Genomic DNA, 10,303 nt, shown 5'->3' with positions numbered 1-10,303 from the left:
TAACATTCTAATCTGCTTTGGCTTTCGGTTATTTTGTTCCAATGTTCCAGGTAGGTTTCTTGCATTTTTTAATGATTTGGTTCACTCGGATTGGTGTTTGGACGGCTGTGTTGGTCTGGGGCTGGTCAGGGTCCGGCTGAGTACTTAGTTTCAGTAGCAGCTGACTCAGGGGACTCTTTTCTGGGTTTAGCTCTTGGGTCTGAAAGGCTTTGAAATGAAGGGTGTCTGGGGAGCTAGATTTGAGGTGATTTAGGAAGTTTAGTGCTCGTTTTTGGATGTTTATTATCAGTGGGTATCTGCCTAGTTCGGCTCTGCATGCATTTGTTGGCGTTTTCTTTGGGTGCGAAGGATGCTTCGGCAGAATTCTGCATGTAGGGCTTCTATTGTGTGTTTTTCCCATTTAGTGTAGCTTTGGTGATTTAGCGGGCCCCATACTTCACTACCGTACAGTGCAATGGGCAGGATTATGCTGTCAAATATTTTGAGCCAGATTTTGATTGGGATTTGGATGTTGTAGAATTTTCTTTTTATTGCATATAGGACTCTTCGGGCTTTTTCTTTTAGTGCATTCACTGCTATGCTGAAGCTCCCTGATGCTGTAATAGTTAGACCAAGGTAGGTGTAGCTCATAGTGTGTCCTATAGCGGTATCACTGAGGGTAAATTGGTATTTGTTTTCCTGACATCTGGGCCTTTTTTGAAAAATCATGATGTTGGTTTTCTTTAGATTTACTGTTAGAGCCCAATTTTGGCAGTATTTGTCGAGTAGGTCTAGTTGTTGCTGTAATCCCTGTTCTGTGGGAGACAGCAGAACCAGGTCGTCCGCATAGAACAGGGATTTCACTTCTCCATCAAGGAGACGGAGACCTGGTGACTCGCTTTGCTCCAGCATGTCTGCTAATTCATTTATGTATATGTATCTGTCTCTCTCTCTCTCTCTCAATTTCAATTCAAATGCTTTATTGGCATGAAAGTTTACAGAGAACCATATTGCCAAAGCTTACATTGCAAAAAGGTACAGTTTTCTAACATTCTGTAGGTGTCAATCGATTTGACATTTGTTGGGTACATACAATTTTACTTTTAAACAATATTAATTTTAAACAGTCTTTGTACTTTATTTGGTACGTTCAATATTAATTTTAAACAGTCTTAATTTTAAACAGTCCTCAGGTTGTGACATGTTGTTACATATTTGGCCCCAAGGTATGGTCTGTCTCCTTCTCCTAGGACTAATCTCAATTTTGACAGATCATCCAGTTCCTTGAAATCTGGGGTTGTTTGGCTTAGCTTGTTGAATAATATGTTTCTTGATGTGTTGAATTTTTCGCATTTTAGGAGGAAATGCATTTCTGTTTCAACCTCTCTCTGTCTCTCTGTCTCTCTCTCTCTCTCTCTCTGTCTCTCTCTCTCTCTCTCTCTCTCTCTCTCTCTCTCTCTCTCTGTCTCTCTCTCTCTGTCTCTGTCTCTCTGTCTCTGTCTCTGTCTCTCTGTCTCTCTCTCCCTGTGCCCCTCTCTCTCTCTCTCTCTCTGCCCCCCTCTCTCTCTTTCTCCCTCTGCCCCCCTCTCTCTCTCTCTCTCTCCCTCTGCAGCCCCCGCCCTGCCGCCCTGTCTGTGTGTCTCTTTCCTCCCCCTGCCTCCTCCCATGCTATGTGTTGGCATGATGTGGGAAGTTGCTGAACAGGAATCTTCCTGGGGGAAGGGAGTGTCCATCCTTTGCTGCCCTGCTTTGGGCGCGCCCCCCCCAGTCTGGTGAAGGAGCCCGCTGGCACTCCCCGTCAGAGGGGACAGTGTTCTTGCGGCGAGGCAGTGTTCCTCTTCTCCTACCTTCCCTTCCCCACACAATAAAGGTCTTGCTCGCCTGTATTTGCTTTGAAGTTGCTCCTCTTCCCGTCGACAGAGAAGGATTGCCTGGACTGCCCGCCCACCCTGGTGGTGAAGGAGGAGATCCTGGGCGAGCAGACCGTGGACTCCTGCGCCCTGGAGTCTCGCCCGCAGGTCAAGGATGAAAAGCTGAGCGCCGACCCCCTGTGGCAAGATGACCATGAGGCTGAGGAAGGGCAACGCCTCCACCCAGCTTGTAAGTAAACGCAGTTGCTTTTCTCCCCCCCTCCGATGTAAACTCGAGCTCGCCCTGAAGCACCGGCGAGGAATTCACCTTTCCACTTCTGCATTCTGCTCACAAGTTCGGTTCCTTTTGCTAAGAGCGAGCTTTTTAACGGAGGACGCCGGATTGCGATCGAGTTCCCGGCGCCCCCCCGCCGGCTGGACCTCGAGTCGCTCCGTTAAATGTGATTTCTCTCTTCACTGTTTAACGAGAAGGGCCGAGCCCTTGGGGGGCACTGGTCAGCTGTTGGGAGCACGGCGGTGAGTGAGCTGAACCAGAAAGGGCAGAAAGATCCCAGGTTCAATCTGCGCTGAGGGACTTCAGTGATGTGGAGAGACTGGAGAAGCTGGGGTTGTTCTCCTTAGAGCAGAGAAGGTTAAGGGGAGATTGCCCAGAATGGTCCCAGGGATGAGGGACTTCAGTGATGTGGAGAGACTGGAGAAGCTGGGGTTGTTCTCCTTAGAGCAGAGAAGGTTAAGGGGAGATTTAATCGAGGTGTTCAAAATCATGAAGGGTTTTGATGGAGTAAATAAGGAGAAACTGTTTCCAGTGACAGGAGGGTCGGTAAGCAGAGGACACAGATTGAAGAGAATCGGTAAAAGAACCAGAGGGGAGATGAGGAAACGGTTTTCTACATAGCGAGTTCTTCTACGTCCATGGGGCCTCGGACTGACATCCCATCAACCTGTTGCTAAATTTGAACGTTGTGTGATGTCATCTCCGGTCTTCAGTCCCTCAGATTAAGTTTTAAATTGTTGCCGTGTTTTGAGATTATTTTTTTTTACCTATTTGGCCCAGAAGGCATGTTTGATTTATTTAGATCGTAGAGAGGGAGGAATTGCCCTGGCGTCTCCAGGAACTGAAGGTTAATCTGCAGGGTCCTGGTGCGAGCCAAGCCCGGGTGTGTGTTATAACTGACTGTTGGGAGCGTTCCTCCTCCTCGCACTCTCGCCGCCGCCTTCAAATACTGAACCGAATCGCCTCCTGACGATGCTGAAGTTGTCGTGGGTTATTTTTTTTCGCCCCCCCCCCCCCCCCCCCCCCCGCCATCGAGCTCTGCATCTCCTGCTCTCTCTCTCTCTCTCTCTCTCTCTCTCTCTCTGTCTCTCTCTCTCTCTCGTTTTTCCAGATGGGCTCGTACACCTGTATAATCTGCTCCCATGGGGTCGAGGACGAGAAGCTGGTTCTGTGTGAAGGCTGTGAGGACAGTTACCATACCTTCTGCCTCATCCCGCCGCTCCCGGAAATCCCCAGAGGAGACTGGCGCTGCCCAAAGTGCGTCGTCGAAGTAAGGCCCAGACTTTCTTCTTATTTAAAAAAAAACATAAGTGCCATGCGTTCAGTCGCATCCGAAGTGAAGCAGCTGGTGGGGCGTTTTTTTTGGGTTGCCCGTCCCCCACCCAGGGTTGCAGACAGAGGAGATTGAGAGTGTCCCCCTAACTGGAGCATTCCCCAGGACACACCGAGGCTTGTATGTTGTTTTTTGTTGAGAATAGATACCCGGGGAAGGGAGGGGACAGAAAGTACCCCAGTCCCTTCCCCCCCCCCCCTCCCCAACCCAGTGACTTTCCTTCCCTCGCAAGCTTTTACACTGGATTTGCAGCCACGGAAACAGCCAGTCCGTGCTGGCGTTACTGCTCCATTCGAGCCTCACCCTATCAGCATATCCTTCTATTCCTTTCTCCCTCGTATGTTTATCCAGCTTCGCCCTTAAATGCAGCTGTACTATTCGCCTCGACCACTCCCTGTGGTAGCGAGTTCCACATTCTCACCACTCTCTGGGTGAAGAAGTTTCTCCTGAATTCCCCATTGGATTTATTAGTGACTCTCTTATATCGACGGCCCCCAGTTCTGGTCTCCCCCACAAGTGGAAACACTCTCTCTTATCTACTCTTATCAAAATCTTTCATAATTTAAAAGACCTCTATCAGGTCAGCCCTCAGCATTCTCTCTTCAAGAATGCAGCGGTTCAAGAAGGCGGCTCACCACCACCTTCTCGAGGGCAACTAGGGATGGGCAATAAATGCCGGCCTTGCCAGCGATGCCCACATCCCGTGAACGAATATTAAAAAAAGAGAGAAAAGAGACCCAGCCTGTTCATGCTTTCCTTTCAAGTGAGGTCTAACCAAGGTATTTGGAGACCAGAACTGTGCACAGTGCTCCAAGTGTGGTCTAACCAAGGTATACAGAGACCAGAACTGTGCACAGTGCTCCAAGTGCGGTCTAACCAAGGTATACGGAGACCAGAACTGTGCACAGTGCTCCAAGTGTGGTCTAACCAAGGTATATGGAGACCAGAACTGTGCACAGTGCTCCAGGTGTGGTCTAACCAAGGTATATGGAGACCAGAACTGTGCACGGTGTTCCAAGTGTGGTCTAACCAAGGTATATGGAGACCAGAACTGTGCACAATGCTCCAAGTGTGGTCTAACCCAGGTATATGGAGACCAGAACTGTGCACAGTGCTCCAAGTGAGGTCTAACCAAGGTGTATGGAGACCAGAACTGTGCACAGTGCTCCAAGTGTGGTCTAACCAAGGTATATGGAGACCTGAACTGTGCACAGTGCTCCAAGTGCGGTCTAACCAGGGTATATGGAGACCAGAACTGTGCACAGTGCTCCAAGTGCGGTCTAACCAAGGTATATGGAGACCAGAACTGTGCACAGTGCTCCAAGTGTGGTCTAACCAAGGTATACAGAGACCAGAACTGTGCACAGTGCTCCAAGTGCGGTCTAACCAAGGTATATAGAGACCAGAACTGTGCACAGTGCTCCAAGTGCGGTCTAACCAAGGTATATAGAGACCAGAACTGTGCACAGTGCTCCAAGTGTGGTCTAACCAAGGTATATGGAGACCAGAACTGTGCACAGTGCTCCAGGTGTGGTCTAACCAAGGTATATGGAGACCAGAACTGTGCACAGTGCTCCAAGTGTGGTCTAACCAAGGTATATGGAGACCAGAACTGTGCACGGTGCTCCAAGTGTGGTCTAACCGGGGTTCGATACAAGTTTAACATAACTTCCCTGCTTTTCAATCCTATCCCTCTGGAAATAAACTCCAGTGCTAGGTTTGCTTTATTATGGCCTTATTAACCAGAGCTTCGTGAATGGTAACCAGGAAAAGCTTTACTTATGAGCGAGGGGAAAAGGCGTTTGGCGTTTCTCTCCGGTAGCTTTGGGGCACTGTGTATTATCAATGGGAAGAGTAGGACGGCATCTGGTGGGCTGGGGAAGTTTTAGGGAGCTGTGACTGTAAATTAGCCACACATAGTGGGGTACCGCAGGGATCGGTGCTAGGATCCCAGCTGTTCACAATATATATTAATGATCTAGACGAGGGAACTAGATGTAATATCTCCAAGTTTGCAGACGACACAAAGCTGGGTGGGCGTGTGTGCTGTGAGGAGGATGCCGAGAAACTCCAGTATGATTTGGACAGGTTGGGTGATTGGGCAGAAGCATGGCAGATGCAGTATAATGTGGATAAATGCGCGGTTATCCACTTTGGTGGCAAAAGCAGGAAGGCAGATTATCTGAACGGCAACAGATTGGGAGAAGGGGAAGTGCAACGAGACCTGGGTGTCCTTGTGCACCAGTCGCTGAAGGTAAGCATGCAGGTGCAGCAGGCAGTTAAGAAGGCAAATGGTATGTTGGCCTTCGTAGCGAGAGGATTCGAGTACAGGAGCAAGGATGTCTTGCTGCAGTTGTACAGGGCCTTGGTGAGACCACACCTGGAGTATTGTGTGCAGTTTTGGTCGCCATATCTGAGGAAGGATGTTCTTGCCATGGAGGGAGTGCAGCAAAGATTCACCAGACTGATACCTGGGATGGCAGGAATGACGTATGAGGAGAGATTGGGTCGATTGGGCTTGCACTCGCTGGAGTTTAGAAGAATGAGAGGGGATCGCATTGAAACTTATAAAACTCTAACAGGACTAGACAGACTAGATGCAGGAAGGATGTTCCCGATGGCGGGGGAGTCCAGAACCAGGGGTCACAGTCTAAGGATAAGGGGTAAGCCATTTAGGACAGAGATGAGGAGGGATTTCTTCACCCAGAGAGTGGTGAACCTGTGGAATTCTCTACCACACAAGGCAGTTGAGGCCAATTCATTAAATATATTCAAGACGGAGTTGGATATATTTCTTAAGGCTAAAGGGATCAAGGGATATGGGGAGAAAGCAGGGACAGGGTACTGAATTTGGATGATCAGCCATGATCGCATTGAATGGCGGAGCAGGCTTGAGGGGCCGAATGGCCTGCTCCTGCTCCTGCTCCTATCTTCTATGTTTCTATAGTGGGGGGAATGGGAGGGAAGATCAAGAGACTGGGCTTCACCTCTTGGCTCCCCTGAGCAAGAGAGAACGAATTTGTATTTCTCCAGCACCTTTCACCATCTTAGGACGTCCCAAAGCGCTTCACAGTCAATGAAGTACTTTTTGAAGTGTGATCACTGTTGTAATGCAGGAAACACGGCAGCCAATTTGCGCACAGCAAGCTTCCACGAACAGCAATGTGTTTACAGGAAAGATGTGATTGCACTAGAGAGGATACAGAGGAGGTTTACAAGGATGTTGCCAGGAGTGGAGAATCTTAGCTATGAGGAAAGACTGGATAGGCTGGGTCTGTTTTCCCTTGGAACAGAGAAGGCTGAGGGGAGACCTTATTGAGGTGTATACAATTATGAGGGGCCTAGATAAAGTGGAGAGAAAGGACCTATTTCGCTCAGCAGAGGGGTCAAAAACCAGGGTGCACAGATTTAAAGTAATTGATGGAAGGTTTAGAGGGAATTTGAGGGGAAATTTCTTCACCCAGAGGGTTGTGGGGGTCTGGAACTCACTGCCTGAAAGGGTGGTAGAGGCAGGAACCCTAACCACATTTAAAAAGTACTTGGATGTGCACTTGGGATGCTCCAACCTGCAGGGCTACGGACCGAGAGCTGGGAAGTGGGATTAGGCTGGAGAGCTCTTTGTTGGCCGGCGCGGACACGATGGGCCGAATGGCCTCCTTCCGTGCTGTAACTTTCTATGATTCTATGAGGATCGAATAATCTGTTTTTGTGATATTGATTGAGGGATACATATTGGCCCCAGGACACCACGGAGAACTATATAACACTGGGGTACAGTACAGGTGTGTACAGGTCTGTCTCTGTATAACACTGGGGTACAGTACTGGTGGGTACAGGTCTGTCTCTATAACACTGGGGTACAGTACTGGTGGGTACAGGTCTGTCACTGTATAACACTGGGGTACAGTACTGGTGGGTACAGGTCTGTCTCTGTATAACACTGGGGTACAGTACTGGTGGGTACAGGTCTGTCTCTGTACAACACTGGGGTACAGTACTCGTGGGTACAGGTCTGTCACTGTATAACACGGGTAGAGTACTGGTGGGTACAGGTCTGTCACTATAACACTGGGGTACAGTACTGGTGGGTACAGGTCTGTCTCTGTATAACACTGGGGTACAGTACTGGGGGTACAGGTCTGTCACTGTATAACATGGGTAGAGTACTGGTGGGTACAGGTCTGTCACTGTATAACACTGGGGTACAGTACTGGTGGGTACAGGTCTGTCACTATAACACTGGGGTACAGTACAGGTGGGTACAGGTCTATCTCTGTATAACACTGGGGTACAGTACTGGTGGGTACAGGTCTGTCACTATAACACTGGGGTACAGTACTGGTGGGTACAGGTCTGTCACTAACACTGGGATACAGTACTGGTGGGTACAGGTCTGTCGCTGTATAACACTGGGGTACAGTACTGGTGGGTACAGGTCTGTCACTGTATAACACTGGAGTACAGTACTGGTGGGTACAAGTCTGTCGCTGTATAACTCGGGTACAGTACTGGTGGGTACAGGTCTGTCACTAACACTGGGGTACAGTACTGGTGGGTACAGGTCTGTCACTATAACACTGGGGTACAGTACTGGTGGGTACAGGTCTGTCACTATATAACACTGGGGCACAGTACTGGTGGGTACAGGTCTGTCACTGTATAACACTGGGGTACAGTACTGGTGGGTACAAGTCTGTCGCTGTATAACTCGGGTACAGTACTGGTGGGTACAGGTCTGTCACTGTATAACACGGGTACAGTACTGGTGGGTACAGGTCTGTCACTAACACTGGGGTACAGTACTGGTGGGTACAGGTCTGTCACTGTATAACACGGGTACAGTACTGGTGGGTACAGGTCTGTCACTGTATAATACTGGCGTACAGTACTGGTGGGTACAGGTCTGTCACTGTATAACACGGGTACAGTACTGGTGGATACAGGTCTGTCACTATAACACTACTGTACCCCAGTGTTATACAGTGACAAACCTGTACCCACCAATACTGTACCCCAGTGTTATACAGTGACAGACCTGTACCCACCAGTACTGTACCCCAGTGTTATACAGTGGCAGACCTGTACCCACCAGTACTGTACCCCAGTGTTATACAGTGACAGACCTGTACCCACCAGTACTGTACCCCAGTGTTATACAGTGACAGACCTGTACCCACCAGTACTGTACCCCAGTGTTATACAGCGACAGACCTGTACCCACCAGTACTGTACCCCAGTGTTATACAGTGACAGACCTGTACCCACCAGTACTGTACCCCAGTGTTATACAGTGACAGACCTGTACCCACCAGTACTGTACCCCAGTGTTATACAGTGACAGACCTGTACCCACCAGTACTGTACCCCAGTGTTATACAGCGACAGACCTGTACCCACCAGTACTGTACCCCAGTGTTATACAGCGACAGACCTGTACCCACCAGTACTGTACCCCAGTGTTATACAGTGACAGACCTGTACCCACCAGTACTGTACCCCAGTGTTATACAGTGACAGACCTTCATAGCTGAAGCGCTCCAGCCCAGGTAACATCCTGGTGAATCTCCTCTGCACCCTCTCCAATGCAATCACATCCTTCCTATAGTGTGGCGACCAGAACTGCACACAGTATTCCAGCTGTGGCCTAACTAGCATTTTGTACAGCTCCATCATAACCTCCCTGCTCTTGCCTTCATTAGCCGAAGCATAGAATATAAGTATCCCATATGCCTTTTTAACCACCTTATTTACATGTCCTGCTGCCTTCAGGGATCTATGTACATCCACACCAAGGTCCCTCTGATCCTCTGTGTATTCCCTTGCCTTGATTGTCCTCCCAAAATGCATCACCTCACACTTTTCAGGGTTAAATTCCATTTGCCACTGTTCTGCCCATTTAACCAACCCGTCTATATCGTCCTGTAGCCTGAGGCTTCCCTCCTCGCTATTTACCACTCCACCAATTTTCGTGTCACCTGCGAACTTGCTGATCATACCTCGGGGCCAGGTGTCTATTGTATAAAAAGCTTTTAGACTAACCACAGTTGGCCGGTACAACATTGCCTAATGAATAATCGATCTGCCTGTTAACCCAGGAGTGTAAGAAGCCGGCGGAGGCCTTCGGTTTCGAACAAGCGACGAGAGAATACACGCTTCAGAGCTTCGGCGAGATGGCGGACACCTTCAAATCCGATTACTTCAACATGCCGGTTCACGTAAGTATGCGCCGCCCTAGGGTGGCGGCGGAGCGCTGTGTGGGTGCGGTGGCAGCACGTCGCGAGCCCGAGGCGGACTGTCCCAGGTTTCCACTCGGAAGTAGAGTTTTGTTCCCTGAACCTCCCGGAGTGTCAAACAGACCTTGTGGAGCGCTCGCAATTCTCCTGATGATACCCCCTGCCGAAATTCTGGGCTCCTTCTGAAGCACGTGGTCCGCGGGCGACTGAAGGGTGCGAGCTTGGCCGGGGAGTGTCACCAGCTGTTGGACTGCAGGACATGGGAGCTCCCCAGCTGATCCTGATTGTACCTTGATATCTGCGTGAGCAGAACCTGGACCTGCTGGAGTCGTACTGCCAGACTTGGGCCCTGACAATAAATCCCCAAAAAACCAAAGTCCTTGTGTTCCAGCAAAGATCCAAACATCAGGGACCCAAAATAAATTTCACAGTAGGAACAACCAAAATTGAACAAACCACTAACTACACATACTTGGGCTTAAAAATCAGTTCTACGGGAAACTTCAAACTGGCTGTGAATGAACTAAAAGAGAAAGCAAGAAGGGCTTTCTATGCCATCAAAAAATCAATCCAAATAGAAATCCCAATTAGCATTTGGCTCAAAATTTTCAAA

At 49.2% G+C, this 10,303-nt stretch overlaps 1 protein-coding gene across 3 annotated transcripts in view; it reads left to right on the top strand.

Annotated features, from left to right (window-relative positions):
• Window positions 1-1,877: 1,877 nt before the first annotated feature.
• The window catches only part of LOC147086680 (lysine-specific demethylase 5C-like), a 72,524-nt gene continuing 64,098 nt past the window's right edge, over window positions 1,878-10,303 (top strand). For 2 of the 3 annotated variants that reach the window (XM_085978816.1, XM_085978815.1), the window contains exons 1-3: window positions 1,878-2,079; window positions 3,236-3,394; window positions 9,553-9,672. In XM_085978816.1, coding sequence (XP_085834942.1) covers window positions 2,038-2,079; window positions 3,236-3,394; window positions 9,553-9,672 — 321 coding nt within the window. In that variant the 5' untranslated portion in view covers window positions 1,878-2,037. The remainder of the gene's footprint in view (window positions 2,080-3,235; window positions 3,395-9,552; window positions 9,673-10,303) is intronic. The other variant, XM_085978818.1, reaches the window with a different exon arrangement.

This window comes from Somniosus microcephalus, unplaced genomic scaffold (assembly GCF_052327205.1).
Source record: "Somniosus microcephalus isolate GS21.2 unplaced genomic scaffold, FLI_Smic_1.0 unresolved_chr7, whole genome shotgun sequence".
NCBI lineage: Eukaryota > Metazoa > Chordata > Chondrichthyes > Squaliformes > Somniosidae > Somniosus > Somniosus microcephalus.
The sequence above is the reverse complement of the archived record's forward strand: the minus strand, read 5'-3'. Positions and strand labels throughout refer to the sequence as shown.